General features: G+C 52.5%; 5 protein-coding genes across 5 annotated transcripts; 3 read left to right on the plus strand and 2 right to left on the minus strand.

Moving 5' to 3' along the window:
* Positions 1 to 1,341: 1,341 nt before the first annotated feature.
* Positions 1,342 to 6,079, plus strand: CkaCkLH20_09300 (cytochrome P450 3A19; the record flags this gene model as incomplete). Its single annotated transcript, XM_038892015.1, has 7 exons — positions 1,342 to 1,428; positions 4,356 to 4,448; positions 4,499 to 4,568; positions 4,627 to 5,025; positions 5,079 to 5,250; positions 5,307 to 5,417; positions 5,482 to 6,079. The coding sequence occupies 7 exons, from the start codon at positions 1,342 to 1,344 to the stop codon at positions 6,077 to 6,079; spliced, it is 1,530 nt and encodes a 509-aa protein (XP_038742598.1).
* A 2,363-nt stretch (positions 6,080 to 8,442) lies between these two features.
* CkaCkLH20_09301 (putative polysaccharide deacetylase) lies at positions 8,443 to 10,792 on the minus strand (the record flags this gene model as incomplete). Its single annotated transcript, XM_038892016.1, has 3 exons — positions 8,443 to 10,166; positions 10,218 to 10,601; positions 10,654 to 10,792. 3 exons carry the CDS (start codon positions 10,790 to 10,792, stop codon positions 8,443 to 8,445), a joined length of 2,247 nt encoding a protein of 748 aa, XP_038742599.1.
* Positions 10,793 to 12,034: 1,242 nt separating this feature from the next.
* Positions 12,035 to 13,330, minus strand: CkaCkLH20_09302 (TfdA family Taurine catabolism dioxygenase TauD; the record flags this gene model as incomplete). The annotated part of the gene is made up of 3 exons (XM_038892017.1): positions 12,035 to 12,236; positions 12,286 to 12,827; positions 12,887 to 13,330. 3 exons carry the CDS (start codon positions 13,328 to 13,330, stop codon positions 12,035 to 12,037), a joined length of 1,188 nt encoding a protein of 395 aa, XP_038742600.1.
* A 1,244-nt stretch (positions 13,331 to 14,574) lies between these two features.
* CkaCkLH20_09303 (uncharacterized protein) lies at positions 14,575 to 16,272 on the plus strand (the record flags this gene model as incomplete). The annotated part of the gene is made up of 4 exons (XM_038892018.1): positions 14,575 to 14,939; positions 14,996 to 15,107; positions 15,358 to 15,434; positions 15,486 to 16,272. The coding sequence occupies 4 exons, from the start codon at positions 14,575 to 14,577 to the stop codon at positions 16,270 to 16,272; spliced, it is 1,341 nt and encodes a 446-aa protein (XP_038742601.1).
* A 1,028-nt stretch (positions 16,273 to 17,300) lies between these two features.
* CkaCkLH20_09304 (MFS multidrug transporter) lies at positions 17,301 to 17,828 on the plus strand (the record flags this gene model as incomplete). The annotated part of the gene is made up of 2 exons (XM_038892019.1): positions 17,301 to 17,444; positions 17,499 to 17,828. The coding sequence occupies 2 exons, from the start codon at positions 17,301 to 17,303 to the stop codon at positions 17,826 to 17,828; spliced, it is 474 nt and encodes a 157-aa protein (XP_038742602.1).
* Between the last annotated feature and the right edge of the window lie 297 nt (positions 17,829 to 18,125).

Consider the following 18,125-nt stretch of genomic DNA (forward strand, 5'->3'; position numbering starts at 1 on the left):
TGCCCGCGTGTGAAGCAATTGCATTACGAAAATCTCATACATGCTTTTGATCTCGGCTTGCGGCATATCATCAGGTCATTTTTCATAGTGATTGGTTCTCACTTTGTTGCCTAATGAAGTAATCATCTACTGCCTCCTGGCCTGCAAAGTGATGGAACTGCCCCGGTCATGGGAGGTCGAAGGCTGGTGGTGTGGTGGACTTCAGAGTTCCTGGGTTCCTGCTGAAGGTTCGATCTGATCGATACTACAGGAGATGAAGTGGCATGACCCTGCCGGCTCCCATTGCTTGAGCAAAGTTAAGACAGGCTCAAGCTTTTGACGGGAATACTACGCAGTACAGCTCACGACGCATTCGTCTCAAACCTGGAACTCAAATCCCGGACCATCAGCAACATGCAGCTGCATGCACCGACAAAACCAATTCTGCAGGGATCACCACGTCGATTCCGGTGGGTGAATTACGACAGCTCAAGTGCGAAGTCCTCGGAATTGTTGATAACGTGAGTCCAGATATTTGGTCTATGCTAATTGCTACGAGTCGCTGCTGCCACTTCTTGAACCTCTATGACTTTCGCACTGCATCAACATCGTCCGCATGCATTGAATCTTCCGCTCCGCTCCCAATAGCGGTGCCAAATGTGCTTTCCTTGTCCCAACTCGTGCCTTGATTTTGCTGATTAGTTGACAAAACTCTGTCAACTGGCTTGTGACAAGGCACCTGAGAACTTGGTTTCGCTCAGACGCACTCTCGATCTTGTACGATCTGAACCACATGGACGCGCCACCAGCTGTAGGGTTTGTGGGCTGCGTCTGTTGTACAACATCCACGTAGCATCTGACCGTCTTTTCGCAAATGTTGCTGAGATACTGCCCCGCCATGGCGAGGAGCATCATGCTTTCGGACCGCGACTTGCACAACTTGCAGCTCAGTATCGAGTCACAGCCCTTGATCGCCTCTCTGCAGCAATTAAGAAGTCCGTCCATCGTGGGCTGTTCCGTGTTGGCTCCCTCGTTTCCGAGTTGCTCTAGAAGGTGTGCGGCGAGCCGTAAGCAACGGCACTCGCTCTTCTTCTTGAACGTGTTCTCGGCGGTTTCCAGTAGGGCGGTCATCGGACTCGTAGCCGGTGCAGACATCCTGTATGACACCGGGGTCGGTTTACGGCTTGGCTGTGACTTGCTGGAAGTGGGTGGGTCTGGCAATGCGTTGCTTGTGTTTGCTGGAAAGTTCTCATCTAATAGCATATCCAAACTCGAGGCCGACAGGCAAGGCGTAGAAGAAGAATCGTCAATAATTTCGTTGGTATCTGGTTATTTAGTTAGTTATTGTTACAGAAAGTCGTCATGTTACGAACCATTCATATCAAAGTCTTCGAGCTGAGTCCCTTGAGAGCTCGCACCGTCATCACCACTATCTTCCGTGTTATCGAAGTATGACGTCTCTTTTCCAGTATCTTGCCAATTCGTACAGAAGTCTCCTGCCTCGAAGTTCGACATCTCAATTGTCCCGTTTGGAGACAACAAGCTGCACGATGCAAGCCACTGGTCGATCTGATCTTGTTCGTGTTTTTCGTCCTGGCCGTTCGACAAATCACCAAGCATGTCGGTCGGACATTGCAGGAGATCCATCGCAGGGCTAGGGAGGGGGTTATGCTGTTGTAACTGGCCCAAGGCCACAGTATTGTCGACACCTTGACTTCGCACCTGCACCATCAAAGTTGGATCTATCTTGAAGTGGTCCGAGATTGCTGGAGAGCGCGGTGTTGTGGCGTTTTCGAGAGCTGAAGGACGCTGTTGAGGCATGTCCTTCACCGAGGCACTTGATTCCTTTCGTTTTCGGATAACACTTCTGTTGGTCGGATACTTGCAGACGTTGGAGGCTGTTTTGCATCTATCACAACCGTTCGGATTCCCGTTACACCGAAGCTGCGAGATTCACAGGTTAGCACCGGGCGTGCAGTCTAGATGACTTCATACCTACCTTACGCGCTCGGCAGAATTCGCATGCAATGTGCGGCTTGCCTCGTCGGTTTCGGTTTATGACGGCTTCGGGATTGTTCTCGATGAACGTAGGCTCGTTGTGCTGTAAATCATACATCAAAGTGCCGAACATTTTGCTTTCGGTCCAGTAGAACGAGGGATAGTTGCCGATCAGTCTTCAGGAGGAGCAAATCATAAGGCTGATGTGGTGGCTTTCGAAAGTTCGGTGTTAAGATTACCAAAAGTTCTTGTGAATTCTCGTCGTCTGGACTAGAAAGGTTTAAGTGACTTGAGGCCTCATTGGGAAAGGCACCTTCATAGTTATTGGGTGTCATCAAACACTACCCTGAACGGTTCGCAGAAATCTTGCCGTAACCTTTGAGGGGGCAGATTGTGATGTGTGAAAAAACCTTAGCAAACAAGATTTATCCGAGGTTGACCGGTGAAGGGAGTGGCATGCTACCAGCATCGCCGGAAATCTGGTGGAACATTCTTCTGCATGTAATACACCATGGCCCTGGCCGGTGAAGAAGAAGCTCTCGTCTTGCAGAGCGTAGCGGTAGGCTCCGTCAAGAAGGTTTTTCAGTCCCCCCAAATGGGCGACTGTATCCACGGAATCCGACGGTTGGCACTCTTCTAGATGGCGATAATAGAGTTCGTCTGCATAGAGTCAGGGTCCGTATTTCGAGGGGAAAGGTCCAGCGAAGTCCAGCCTTACCGCGAGCTTCAGCTGAAACCAGACCCCTGAGGATACTGCCGATAACATCACAGTCTGGCGGACGGAAAATGGCGCCATGAACACAGGATACGTCGTCGGAGGGTATTGTCATTGGCTGTATTGTGCCGGTATCCCGCGTGGGGACAAGTGGTGACAGGACCTTGGTGCCGGGAGATGCACGTTCACTCGGGTCGTGGGGGAGAGACTGGTTGTACGGGAATTATTCACTCTCATGGATCATGGCGCGAGCTTTGGGAGCTCAGCGTCAAAACACGCGAGCTATCATCTAAAGTTTAGCTGCAGGCGCCGAAGGATGCAAGATAAACCAGCTCTCCGGACCTCTTCGGGGACGTTAGCCGACATATGCAACGGCCGGGTCGAGTCATGTGTTATCGGGGTATGATTCAATGTTCAGCTAGGCATCTCAGAATGTGACGACACTCGGCATGTAATACAAGAAGCCCTGAAAGAATCCTTACAGCACAAGAGCTAACCTCAGTAACCGAAATCTATCACGGAAAATTAACCCGTACTCAAAGACGTGATGATTTAGAGGGATGCTTCGTGGCTTAGGCAGCTGAAGTCCGTTTAAGCTTGAACGTACCTACACGTGCACGTGAACCAAACAACCGTTACCGAGTAAGCAATCCTGAACCCGTGGGTGACTGCTGTTGATCCTAGTATGCAGCAACTGTCGGTAGTTGATCGCCGGTGGGAGACTCTTGCTGATAGTAAAGCCATTGTAAATTCTCCGGTCCGGCAAACGTCAATAGGTGATGGCTTGTAGAATCAGAACTTTATCGAGTCCCCATCGAACAAGTCCCAGTTAACTCTCAAGTCCGACCATGACTTGTTGGAAACCAACGCCGATAGCGCGCGGCAACCGCTCACGTCTCAATAGAATGTACGGATATTACGGCAGCATTCGGCGGCAAATTTTGGGTAGGAACAGACATTTCTGTCAGTCGGACTTCGTTGATCTCCTCTTGTTGTTTCATGGAGACCACGTTCCAGCAGCTGAGGCAGGGAATTGACCCTGTGGTAAAAACCGAAACCGAAATCTCCGCCCGAAACGTTCGCGCGAAGGTTACATGCGACAACTTCGGGCTTGGAATATGAGATGATAAACTTTCGGAGTAGCCCAGAAAGGGCTTATGGGAGTTGGGAAGTTCGAATTGGGGAGCACCGAAGCTCCTTCGTGTTCCCGCCAGGAATCCCCGTTAGCGGGAAACGTCCCTTTTTGTCAGGTTCTCAGAGAGCACCATCTACGGAAGAGACAGCTGTCGTTGCCTGCTACCGGGAGTAGCCGATGGCGGAAAAGACAATGAATAGACTATGGCTTTTGCGATTCCTCGAATGTTGTCTTCGAAGCTAGCATAGAAGATTAAATGAATATTTCTGACAGAGACTAGTTGAGGAAGAAACTAATTACACACTGAGAATAGTTCATTGATGTAAATCAAGAAAAATGGAAGCAGCAACAAGCCCCTTTCAACATGACAAGATCGACGTGATCTCGCTGCCTTGGATCCTGTATCCGTCATTCGATCGTCTCTCATGGGGAATGATTTCCGTATATGCTATATCAGTGGTAGGGAAGAGTCGATATTACATCAACCAACATGGTTTCTCGCTAACTAGCATTGTTATCTTCAACTAGGTTATTGGAGTACCGTTTCTTCTAGCAGTCTACAACTACTTCTTCCATCCCATCGCTCATGTGAAGGGCCCCTTCATTGCTGCTATATCGCCTGTAGGTCGCGCACACGCGTTGGTTTTGTCTGCCACTAACTTTCGTCGTAGATTTGGCTCATCCAGTCTGTTTCTGGTCACAGACTCAACAATGACATTGAACAGGTGCATGCAAAATATGGTAAGTTCGGCGTTCCTGAGACTCGTCAGTTGAAGATGGGCTGATTGTCGAGATGAAGGGCCTGTTGTGCGTATCGGTCCCAACGAACTCTCCTTCGCGACAGAAGATGCCCTCAAGACGATCCACAACCCAGGACCCAATGGCGGACACTTCACGAAGCAGGGCACAATCGAGTCACTACTGGCAAAGCTCATTTGGGCTGCGCCAAACCTATTGACGACAACCGACAAGACGGCACACAAGCGGCTACGAACCGCCTTGCAACCAGCATTCACCGCCAAAGCGCTGATGGAACAAGAAGACATTGTACAACATCACGTCAGCAGGGCCGTCGAAACCTTGGGCAAGGCCCTTAACAACGAGAAAAGCATCAATATCAGCGATCATTTCTCCAGAATGATCTGGAGCATCGTGGGCGATTTGTCTTTCGGCGAGCCGTTGCTTCACGACCAGATGAGTAAAACTCTCGGAGCCGTAATTCCGCACGCATGGAGCTAATCACGACAATAGGTGCCTACGAAAAGCTAAAGTACACCTACGGCAAGGGTGCGCCGCTCCTCGAACTCTTCCAATTCCTCACGGAAATCCCAATCTTTGGCGGTCTGGCCAAGCTTCCCGTCATGATCGTACCACACATCTTCAGAGTTCCGAAGAACTTTTTGTTGATGAACCAGCTCCGAGGGTAAGTAACCTCCGGAAATCATTCACCGACTCTGATTCTCTGACGTAAAATTGTAGGTGCATCGAACGGCAAGGAGGGCGTAAAGATTTCCTTACCGCCATCCTGGCGGCCAAGGAATCTGCGGGTTTGACTCAGGCTGAAATCCTGAGTAACTCAGCTTTATTCGCGTTAGTGCCCAATCATCTGCCGCGTCCGAGGCTCTTTAAGACTGACTTTCTGGCTGCTCCAAAGTATGGTCGGGTATGACACTTCTGCAACAACTCTGTCTGCGCTCTTCTACCACGTGCTCCGTGAGCCGGATCACTACCGAAAGATCCAGGAGGAGGTCCGGGGCACGTACTCTGCGCTCGGCGACATCTCTGCCCAAAGCGTCCTTCGTCTTCCGTACCTGAATGCTTGCATCCAGGAGACCCTTCGCTTGCTGCCGCCTATCAACGGCCGAGGCTCCCATCGCATTTCTCCAGGAGCTATGATCGACGGTCTCTACGTGCCCAAGGGCGTCAACGTCTCCGCGGACATCTGGACGATTCAGCGGCGACCTGATTACTGGGCGCTCGCTGACAAGTTCCGTCCTGACAGATGGATTGACAATGGCCCAGGCACCGTCTTCGAGCATGACGTGCGGACCAGCTACCGACCTTTCCTCGTGGGCCCGAGGGTGTGCATTGGTCGAGAGATGGCGCTGCAGTCTATTCGTCTGACGGCGGCAAAGGTTGCTTTCGCCTACGACTTGGACATGGCCAACCGCGATAGCTTTGTTTGGGAGAGGGATGCTGGCAACGACTACGTGTGGCATGATTACAATATCATAGTCGAAAGGTCGACCTGAATAAAGTTTCATATGTTCCGCAAAATGGAACAGACAGACAGACACATTCATTCTTGTTGTGCCATTGTCCTTCGTGTCACATGCAGTCTTCCACAGTACTTGGGAGCTTCCATACTTGCAAGCGCCATCATTCATGTGTTATTTATGAGAAACGTCGCAAGCTCCATTCTTTCTGCCCCTAAGCGCACCATCCCTTTTGTTGAGCTCTAACTATCTGATTGGCTATTGAATCATTACAAGTAGGTTCATCTCATTCCACGTGATATCCCCTTAAAGCTCTCGTGTTGGTATGAAATGGCCACTTTAGCCTGGTTTTCCTCGCGGTCGGGTCTGTCCGCCCTCCTCGAATGCTGAGGCCCTGTCTGATCTCGATCCTTGAACCACTGTCTTGGATTCTTCTTCCAACACACTCTAGAAAGCTTGAATGAATTTTCCTTTATGCGAGTCAGCTGCGATCGAGTGAATAGTAATCACATAATATCAACTTACTCAGTTGCCAACGGATGCATATCAGCTCAACCGCCGAATGAGCTCTTCACTCAAGTACTCTGCCGCCATCAAGCGAGCCTTAGCATTATCGTTGTCTGTGATGTCTGCCACTGCTTTGTCCAGGTCCCGGCAGTCTGTGAGGACCAGATGCTTTCTGAAATCCTTGATGTTTCCTTCCCGATTGACAGGCACCGCCAAACGGGCTATAGTGTCCAATTTGCCCGCCGCGATAAAGGTCTTGAGAAACTCAACACTTGCTTGGGCGGATGAACTCGTGCTTTCTGAAACTGGTTTGTTGTTGGGATTCTTCCTTGGCGCCGGTCGTTCATCGACAATCTGAATATCGCTATCATTGTCACTCTCCTGTTTGACTTCGGGCTCGGTGATCCTGATGACCTCGGTCTCGGTTTCCGCACTCGGCTCGCGTCTCTCTGAAGTACGTGGACGTTTCTTACTTGGTCGGGATTGTGATTCATGACTGTCGAGAGATCGTCTCTTGTGCGATTGTTGCTTGCTTGACACGTCCGAAGATTGTGTATGAGGACGTGTAAGCTCCGGACGCAGGGATTGCCTGGTTTGAGGAGCTACCGGGGCTCTTTCCGGGGCTATACGTCGTATCGCCGTTGAATCCAGCGTGCGTTTTTCTGCCAGGGCTTTGCGAGCTCGTTCAGTCCCCAATGTGACTATGCGGCTCTGTTTGGTGTGAGAGATTGCTCCTGAAGGAGATCTTGGACTGCGGATTGGTACCTTGACGCTCTCCTCGCTCCTTTCTTCGGCGTCTGAGGCTTCCTCATCATTGGGTTCGCCTAGCCGAACGGTGATGCAGTCCTCTGGACTTTCGTCCTCGGACGTTTCATTTTCCTCGGAATTGGAATCACTGGAGTTGTCGATTGTTATCTCTCTGTCGTCCGTTGATGGAGAATATGTAAGGTATGTTGTGCGAGGACTTTCTGGTGGAACAATTTGGTTTCCGGCCGTCGTTGCGTCACTATTACCGTCCTCTTCAAATGTATCGCTATCGTTGATTGACGGAAAGAATGGGGTGTATGTTGTGCGAGTACATCGTCGCGGAGCGTTGCGACGTCCAACCATGTTGAGAGTTCGCTTGTCCGACACCAAAGCCTTAACTTGAAGACGGTTTTCTCGAGAGACGTGATTAAATCCCAAGTTCTCGTGGTTGACGTCAGGTTGTGTTGCTGCCAAAGGTGAGTAAGGTGCTATGGGGTGAGGTTGGTGAGATTTACCTGAGGCTGCTCCTTTCGCAAGCCAAGATTGTCGATAATCACAAACTGTAGGAAATAACCTCACAAGCGTTTTCCGAGAAAAGTAATATGTGTCGGAAGTGGTGATGCCAAGTTGCGTCTCTTCACCGAATCATGTGCCGATATCAGAATCCTGTGAAGTGACAACTTCAGGAAGCCTGACCAGCGCAATCGATGTGGCTGGGGTAAAGATAAAAGCAATTTGTTTGGTATGAGAAGGCCTTTTTATATAGTGGAGTTATCAAGGAAATAGAAAACTACTTCACACTCCCGGTCTTTTATAAGGGAAGGCGCGTGAGAGTTCAACATTGGTGAAATAGGAATGAACGCGTTGAAAGCTTTGCCGTATCGTAGCTTCCTTTAACAACTAGAATTCACCTTTAACAAGAGATAAATCCTTCCTTCTTGCCTTTAAAGGGGTCTTCGTATGCCTTCAACAGGAACTCGGATGTCGCTATAGCGGGCAGTATTGGCAATACCAGATTCAATGTCAACAATTATAATTACTAATAAATAAGACTATAGCCATCTCATCATTCACACAAGAGCGAGAAGCTGAACAGGCAGGTTTCATGTTTCTCTTCCTAACACAGCATTACGCCGCGTTCACCCTTAAAGAGGGGGAGCATCCGGATCTTCCATGCACTGATCGATCCGCATGATCTGCTTCCCCGTCGCCTTGGCCTGCTTGATGAACTCTGGGAAGTAGTTCACCGTCGTGTTGTACGAGAAGTGCATGACCACGAGATTTCCCCCCCTGGCCACGTCGGCGTTGAACGAATCGACCTGCTTCTCGGGCGTGCTCGTCTCAGCCCAAAGCCAGTCCTCAACATCAATGCTCCAGTTGACGATGTACGGATTTCCTCCCGCAGCAGCAGCCCAACGCTGACGCATACGTGCGCCTTCGACGCCGTACGGGGGCCGGAAGTACTTGGACTTCTCGCCGAACATGTTGGTCATGACTCTGTAGTCTTCGTTGTATTCCCAGTCGATGTTTTCGGTCGTGAGGCCCTCCATTCTCGGGTGCGTGTAGGAGTGCAGCGCGATTTGGTGGCCTTCGCTCTTCAGCTGCTTGTACAGGCTGGCCATGCCTGTGGCATCGTTCTCGAGCACCGCGCCGACGGCGAAGAAGGTCACCTTGATTCCGGCGTCGCGGATGATTTGCGCGAGTCGGGCTGCGTATTGCGGGTTGCCGTCGTCGATGCCGAACGCGAAGGAGTTGGGCCGGGTGCATTGGAAGACAAGGGTGCCAGAGGGCAGCTTTGAGGGTATGCTGACGCCGGAGGGGATTGACGAAACGATCTCAACCTTGGTGAGAACTATGGGCTCGGTACTGTAGATCCCCCTGATAGCGACGCTGGTGACACGCTGCAGGTTGATGTTGAAATGAGAGATGGGGATATAGATATCATTGCCCTTCGCGTACCGGGCGGCTTCCAGACTGTCCCGTGTCTCGGGGTACGGTGCCACGGCATCGCTGCACTGCGAGTTGTGCTGCTGCAGAGACACCGAGAACTTTGTATGGCCTGAGAAGGCGATGTGCAAATACGATCCACTGTGACCGCGCATGTCTCGGCAACCACCGCTGACAAGCGTGGTGAATGCGTAGTCGGGGCCAGGGGCAACGATAGAGACACGGTTGGTACCCCATGTGAGATCTACCTCATCGCCGCCGTGCCAGAATCCCAGGGAGTTCGAGCCTGAGTTGCTGAAAGTGTCGATCACGAAGGGTGATGCCGTAGCAGATGGTGCCGGGACGGTCGATGTCGGGACTGCTGGGCTGGTACCGGATGGCACAACCCAGGCGCTCGGAGTGCTTCCACAGTACAGTGCCAACGGACCCAAGGTGACCGGATTGTTGGGTGCTGAGAGCACGATCGATCTCAACAGGCTCGGTCCGCTGAACTTCGACCACGGGAAGCTGTAGAGCTTCTCGGTTCCGTCAAAGGTCCAGCCCAGTTGAGCTGTCGTTTGGACTGAGCTTGATGACGCGCCGTCGCATGTGGATTTGGACGACAGCTCCATCTTGAATGTCGTTCCAGCCGGTGCCTTGATTCGGAGGGCAACACCGCCATACTTCGTGGTGTCTATACAACCGGTCTGACTGTAGAAGTAAGATGAAGCAGACTTTGGCGTCAATGTCACTCGGTTGTTGTTGTCCACGAGGACAGATTGCATTGTATCATCATCATTAGTCGGTAGAAGAAGTGAGTTGTATCCCAGAAAATCAAGACGCGACTGAGAGGCCCAGTCATCCACCAGGAGGGGTGAGCAGGACGCAGAACCTGCTCGGCTGGTGGTCAATGATGCTGAGCTAGTTGTTGTTGTCGAAGGAGCTGAAATATGATCAGTGGGCTGACAATTACACCGGCAAACTCGCAACTTACGCGTACTCTGACCGCACACGAACGAGACCTTGTCCAACTGCCACTGCTGGGTAGATGAAAAGGAACCAATGACCACGGAGACTGCAGCGCCGAGGTTTGCTCCACCAAAGCTGCTCAACGGAACGCGCAGCGTCTGCCATTCACCAGTGAGGCTCGTAGCCCGAAAGGACGTCTTCGTGGTAGTTGTTGTGGCCGAACAGCTCGAGGCCCAGTTCAGTTCGGCTGTCAAGGCCGCGCCCGAAGCGGGAGCCTTGATGTCAAACTGCACATGAGTGTACGAGTCGATCGCCTGGCAGGGGAATGTCTCGTAGAAGTAGGCTCCGCTTTTGGGGGTGAAGCTGAGGATTCCGCCGGACGCGGAGATGCTGGTCATGCTTCCATCGTCTATCAAAGTAAGACACTGCCTGAAAGCTGTGGGCTGGTGGAAGAGTCTTACCTGACGTCCAGGAACCTAGATTGTTCCGGTTTGTGGAAAAGTTGGATAGGTCATCCACGAGGAGGTCGGATGTGCACGCAGCAGCAGCAATTGCTACATGAGCCGCTGCCAGCAGGCAATGAGCCTTGAAGTTCACCATACTTGCGAGGCTCTGCTTGACGAGCTTGAGGTGGAGGAATTGGGGACCTTGGCAAACCCTTGTCCGACAGATGCTACGGCCGGCGGAAGACCTCCATCCTATATGTGAGTGAGACCATGACAGACATTCGCAGCCTTGCCACGAGAAACCCGAACCCCGTGGTTCGGTTCAGGAACCCCTCAGCTGAACATACGACCCGGGCACGAAAGATATCGCCAAGCAGTGACATGGCGGCCCTCTCGGTCGCCGCAGACGTGGCGTCGCTAATGCGCTCTTCCTCAGGGGCGCTAGAGAACTTCAACCTCTCACAACCTCGAGAGCCGCAGCTGCGGCAATTGGAACCCCTGGCCCCGTGCGCGCTTGGCGTTTTTCAACGGTTCTCTCTCCATCCCTCCAGCTGGTGATTAAAGTAGGTCGATCGCGGCCAAGCATCGTATTCCGAGACTATTGCTCGCTAGCGCCGTGGCATGCCTTGCAGGCTCACATAAGCTTAGGGTGGATTGCCCATCATCGGCTGAGCTCCATTTCGCGTGTTGGGGGAGAGAGAGGGGCAAGCGGTCAGTAAACAACGTTGGATCGCCGGCCCGGCTTACAACGGAATGTTACACTACCCCGAGCAGCTCTGGTCCGGGGTAAGACGCGGTGCGGCGGGAGAAACACGCCATCGACTCCAGCTCTCGGTAGTCAGCACGGTGGCCCGCCATTTCTTTTCATTCGCCGCCTTACTTCGCCGGTGAAGGCAATGGCAGCTACTTGCATGAATATGTGATGTTCTCGTATTTGTACAGGATGCGGGCCAACGGTTTCCTCCAGTGTTGGTAGGGAAAAAGAAACTGAAGCACGCCGAACAGGGCTTGAGACCTGGGATGGGATACCTCTTTTCGGAAGGTGGCGGTACTAATAAATATGCAGTCTAGTGGTTTGCGGGGTTACAGCATGAGCTGGGATTTTCTCTTCTCAATTCTAGACTTGGTTATTGTGATCCATAACTCGACGCATATTCTAGGGCAATATGATCTGATACGACACAAGCCGTAAATAGATCGCAAATGTCTTCGTCGCTTGAACCTTCCATATCACGTACACGAGCTTTCTCTCGGGCGGACTTGTTGTTGGGAACGCCAAGTTCCTACTTCGATTCCAACTACTTCTCTAACATACACAGCAGGTCAACGTAGCACATCACCGGATTGAAAAAGTCGTGAAGGTCAGCTCATCATAGAATTACTCTATCTGCCACAATCACAGAGAGAAGTCCTTCAGCCCCTTCGTAGCGCCGTCAATGCCCAGAGCCTGCTTCTCATCATCACCCAAGACCCCCAAAGCCTGTCTCCGAGTCGGGGCATTGGCATCGTAGTACGGCTTCTCCGCGAGGGAGGTCACACGAGTTCCATGGCGAGGATAGTTGCCCTCGTAGTCCCAGCTTGCGTTGTGAATGGTGATTCTGGTAGATGTCAGTTTGTAGCTCCAGCATACCGGTGATCTCAACTGACCTGTTGTCCCATAGCGCACTCGTGTTCGGAGTCCACCTGAACCGCACCTGGATATCCACGTTCTTTTCGAACACGTCAAAGAGGTAGTTGAGAATAACATCACTCTCCGCCTTATCCAGACCAACGATGCGGTCCGTGAAAAGACGGTTGACCCACAGCGCCTTCCATCCCGTCGCGGGGTGAACGCGGACCAGCGGGTGCGCGCGCTCGATGTGCTTTGGCCCGGCCTCAGGTTCGTTCTTGTCCAGGTACGCGTGGGCGGACTTGTAAATGGCGTACTTGCCGTCGATGATCTTGCGGAAGTCCGGGGAGAGCTTCTCATAGGCACCGTAACCGCTCGCCCAGAGGGTGTCTCCGCCGATGGGCGGGACGGTGTCGTTGTGCAGGTGGGTGATGCCGGCCGGCTGGAGCTCGTGGACGAGATCGGTGTGCCATCGGGAGGCCCCGCCCGGGTTGCGGAAGTTGGCCGGTCGCTCCGTGGCCCACAGGGCGGGCCAGATGACTGTGGCGCCGAGAACGCCGGGGACTTGCGGGACTTGGGGCTGCGGGGGGGCTTCGTTAGTATATGGGTCACTTAGTGGATGTGTTTGTGAACACTTACATGAACTTCGACCTCTCCGTACCAGTCACCCAGCTCCTTTTGCTGTTGCGGGGAAAGATCCTGGTCCCTGAAGAAGACGACGCTGCGCTCTGCGATCAGGAGCGCGAGCTCATCCTTCTGCTCGGGCGTCAGGTCCTTGAGCTGAAGGCCCTCGATCTCGGTACCAATGTGGGTGGTCAAGTCGGTGACCTTGGTCGCGGCACCGAAAAGGTTCTTCTTGGATTTATCTGCTCGAGACCCAGCATCGACGTACTCCCGCTCCTTGCCACGGATGTTGATAGCGTCTTGCAGGTAAAGCGGTCTCGACGGCCGGTACGGGTACCCGTTCGAAAGGTCCACGCCAGCTTTTGTTAGTCTTGCCTTTGCGGCATCGGGGAGGCCGAGGGTATCCTTCCGCGGCTCCGCTACCTCGGTGATGGATGGATCGATGGGGGCGGGCACCATGATTATCGATTTGGCTGGGCGGTGACCTTAAGTTGCGGATTGCTGTTCTGCTGGAGTGTGAAGGTAGTCGGATATGATAAACTGGATGTTTTCACTCTTTAATCACAAAATTTCGCTCTTGGTAGTCGCGACCGCCTGCTTTTATGCTCCAACATCACTCCCGTGAAACGTTATCCAATGGCATGATCCTCGTTTCCGACCTTCACAAACACCAACCAATGCTCACCAATCCAGCTCTGATTACCAATAATCGCGGGGTAGACGGCCATTTACAAGACTTATCTATGGTTCAATCTGCATCGACAGTGACGAATTCCGGCGTCGTCGAACCACTCGATTCACGGATCTCGGAGACATGAGTGGAACCAAATCCTCCAGACAGCACGCAATGTACGCTTTCCCTACTACACAGAAATGCGACCATAACTCGAGATGGTGTCGAGCCAACCCCGAGTGAGGGGTTTCTCAGCTCGATCCATTGGACGCGTCTCCGCGTGCTGGCGGATCCGGGGGTTGCTGGTCGGCCGCGAGTGGGGGTTACGCGATACAAGGGCCCGATTGTGTGCTCGACGACCAACGGCGGTCCGACCCCTTTTAAGAGGATCACCAACCAGACAGACAAAAGCACCCCGGAAGCTAGTTTTCTGCAGGAAACAGGATTGCAGCGTGGTTATGAAGGTTGTTATCTCCGTGTCTTCGCATTACTGGAGTTCGGTCCTTGAGAGCACCATGCTTGCTACTAACTCCTCCAGGATGCGTGGACTGCGGAATTATAATTTTCAGATTGAGAACTTGGCACCTGAGCCAACATAATCAAGCTCTTGCCCAGAGTTCGAGACCTCTTAGCATAGAGAAAGATCCGTTGGTTTCGGACCGTGCCGCTGAGCCATATTCTGACCTCGCCGCTTTGCCTACCTCAGTTGCTTAACCACGCTTAGATTGAGAGGTCGTCGGATGTTGCCCGCTGCGAGGGCTGAAAAGTAGCAGCACGCCATCGTATCCAGAATCATCGTCAGCGCCAAACCCAGTTTTCCTTTGCCTCGCCTCCCAGACAATGTCCGATGATGCTCCGAAAAGACCCTGCTGCAGAAGATGGAAAAGGCGCATCGGAATTCGATTCAACATATAAACCGACTGCTGTCACACAATGTTTAACTAAGTCTAGACTCTTGTCGATCTTCTCGTTCCTGCATTCATTTCGTCCCTCCCGTCTTCGAATTCGGACCCAGAGGCTGTTGGTCACAATGGCAGTCACCGAGATCAACGAGAAGACGGCCGCCGTCGACTCGCCCCGGTCCAAATCGCCGACCTCCACCGACGAAGACTCGGCCGCGGGCCATCTCGTACAGGAGACGCCAAAGCTGACCTGGAAGTCGTACATTTGGGATACCCTGGACAAGTCCCCCGAGGAGCGGAAGTTCATGTTCAAGCTCGACGCGGTCATTCTCACCATGGCGTCACTTGGCTACTTCATCAAGAACCTGGATCAGATCAACATCAACAACGCCTTTGTGTCGGGAATGAAGGAGGATATGAAGCTGTTTGGTAATGAGTTGAATTACATGCAGACGTGTTGGACCGTTGGTTACGTTCTTGGAGAGATTCCAAGGTAGGTTTCGGTTATCTTACCAGTTGTGAGGCGCATTGGCTGACAAGGAACGTCAGCAACCTGCTCCTCACCCGAGTCCGACCATCCATCTGGATTCCCGCCTGTGAAATGACGTGGGCCGTCTTGACCATTCTCATGATCAAGTGCACAAACACGACTCAACTCTACGTCTTGCGATTCTTTATCGGTCTCGCCGAAAGTACCTTCTACCCTGGCATGCAGTATATCATCGGGTGTTGGTATAGAAAGGATGAACTAGCCAAGAGATCGTGTATCTTTCACGCTAGTGGTTCAATAGGTATATCTCACAATCATGTTTTGCTCAATTGGGTTCAAGGCTAATCATGAAATAATAGGATCAATGGTATTCCTTCCGATCTGCTCTGTTGACTCGAAATACCTGCTAACAGAATCGTAGTTCAGCGGATATCTTATGGCTGCTGTCTATAACTTGGATGGTGTCCACGGATGGAAGGGCTGGCAATGGCTGTTCATGTAAGTCTTCAGCCTCTTTGGCACGGTTCCGAAACTTGCTAATTGTTCAAGTGTCGATACCGTCATATCCCTTCCCATCGCGCTAGCCGGCTTCTTCCTCCTACCCGACGTCCCCGAAATCACCAAGGCATGGTACCTCTCGAAAGACGACATCGCGCTCGCGCAGAAGCGCATGCAACTCGAGGGACGCGCGACCCGCCAACCCTTCACAAAAGCCAAAGTCAAGAAGATCTTCACCAGCTGGCACCTGTGGACTCTGACGCCGCTGTACATCTTCTTCAACAACGGCTGCGGACTCCTCGGCCAGCCCGGCTTCCAGCTGTGGCTCAAGGGCGCCGGGTACAGCGTCAAGGACGTGAACACATACCCGACCATCACGTCCGCCATCGTCGTGATCACGACTCTCATATACGCGTGGTCGTCCGACACCGTCTTCAAGGGGGCCAGGTGGCCCCCGATCGTGTTCTCGGGTGTCGTGCAGATTGTTATTTACTCCAGCTTGGCCGCGTGGAACATCCCCATCGCGTGGAAGTGGGCGTGTTTCCTGCTTGCTGGGTTCGGCGGCGGCATTAGCGGTTTGACGTTCGCGTGGGCTCATGAGATCTGCAAGGACGACAACGAGGAGAGGGCCCTTGTGACGGGATCGATGAATCAGATGGCTTATGTCTTCCAAGCTTGGTTGCCGCTTCTCATCTGGCAACAGGTTGAGGCCCCGCGGTATCCCAAGGGCTATCCTACGATGGTGGCTTTCAGTGTGGGTCTTATTGCGACGTGTTTTGTGATTAGATATCTCCATCGGAGGGAGCTTGGGAAGAAGGCTTTGAACATCGCGGCGTGAGGCACTGATCGTGGATGCCGGGTTGTAGGAAGTAGCTGTCGTTACAATACACTTTGCGATGAACTCACTCCCATGAGCTTCATAAAAAAACACTTGAAGGATGAGACAGTCACATCAAAGCGAAGGCCAAAGTTGAAACGGTTGCAATCGAGGCGTTTTCTGAGAGTATTAGAACCTGAATGGTGTAGATCTGGGCGTCTGCGACTGAGAGCACAAGCCGTGAGAGAGCGATCGCGGATGTAGCTTGTGATGCTCATATGAGTCTGACTGAGTATTGGATATGTTGAATGAGTGAGGTGAGAGGTCTCTCATGCTCTCATACTCTCATGTTGAATTCGAACTGTGTCTCACAAATCTCACTGAATGGACTGCATTGAGTTCAGACTTTGCTCTTCTCTGCTGCCCCTCCTTCTCACGACAGCTGAACTTTACCCCGCGGTGACCCCACCTTTCCGGCGTTCTCACATCTCACTGTGAAGGAACATCACCAAAACCATCAACCAGTCATCAAAACATACTCAACTGGGCCGAAACAGGCAAAAAACGACCCTCGCCGGATTCGAACCGACAGCCTTCAGCAGAACTGGAAAGATAACCGGAAGCTGACGCGCTACCATTGCGCCAGAAGGCCGATTGTGGCGGTGAAGCCTGCAAAAGATATTCAAGATCCAACTCAGTGGGTGAGTGAGCTGTTTGAGTGGGGATGAGAGCTTCAAATGGCACCGGAACTCGCTGTTGGCAATGCGTTTTGCTTATCAGTTACGTAAGATAGCGCGCACAGTATTGATGTTTGCACAAAAGCTGTGGATTCAAGTGAATCTCGTCCTGCAACTGGCCGAGAGCACGTACCGTTTTTGATATCGCGGAGTTCTTCCGCGCGGTGGCCCGTGCCATCACGTCAGCAGCGCCTTCCGTCTTTCTTGCCTCCACTCAATCTTTGGAGACTCCAAACTCTTAATACTTCGCCCGTTTCTTCGACCTCATCCCGACGCAGCTCAGATCGTGACATGAGAAACCTCACCAGAGTCATGAGCCGAGTCCCAACAACAGCGACCGTCGTTCGCGGCGCCAGCGTCAACATCGTTCTCAAGGCCGACCAGCCCACCGGCCGCACGGTTTCCGGGACCGTCCAGGATATCCTGACCCGCGGCAACCACCCTCGCGGAATCAAGGTACGGCTTGCCGATGGCCGAGTCGGACGCGTACAGTCGCACGCGGGATCTCAGCAGTCGGGCGCACCTGCTGCGCAAGACGTGGTGGATGTGGACGGAGCACCTGGTCCTGCCGCTTTTGGAGATCGGCCACCGCGACGCCGACAGGGACGACGACAGGAGCAGGAGGCCGAGCTGCCTTCGTCGCAGGTTGGGCTTGAGGCCTACATTCGACCTGCGAAGCAGAAGAATGGTGGAAGGGGTAGGGTAGCTACCGGGGCGGGTGGCGTTGGTGAAGACTCGACGTTGAACGTACCTTCCGAGGTTGTCACTTGTCCTGTTTGTGGCGCCTTTGAGGGTGATGCGTCGGCCGTGGAACATCATGTTGCCAGCCATTTCGATTGAGAGACTTCTCTGCCGCTACGATACACCAACAAAGCCGCAAATATCACGACAGTCACCTTGACATTACGAGGTCGACAAGCAAAGGCAACGGAATCTCCCTCAGGAGAGACGAGCAAGATATTCTACTCAGTCGCCTATCACGATTGTGCTTCGCGAATTTCGAAGAAGTCCATGTTTGCGGCATCCAGCCACGGTATCATTACTACACCAGCTTCTGGGCAGCATCTACGGATATTACCTCATTTAACTGGCTCATATGACATCGATCATCTGATCTGATGAGAATCCACTTTGGGA

This window comes from Colletotrichum karsti (assembly GCF_011947395.1).
Source record: "Colletotrichum karsti strain CkLH20 chromosome Unknown Scaffold33, whole genome shotgun sequence".
In the NCBI taxonomy this organism is placed as follows: domain Eukaryota; kingdom Fungi; phylum Ascomycota; class Sordariomycetes; order Glomerellales; family Glomerellaceae; genus Colletotrichum; species Colletotrichum karsti.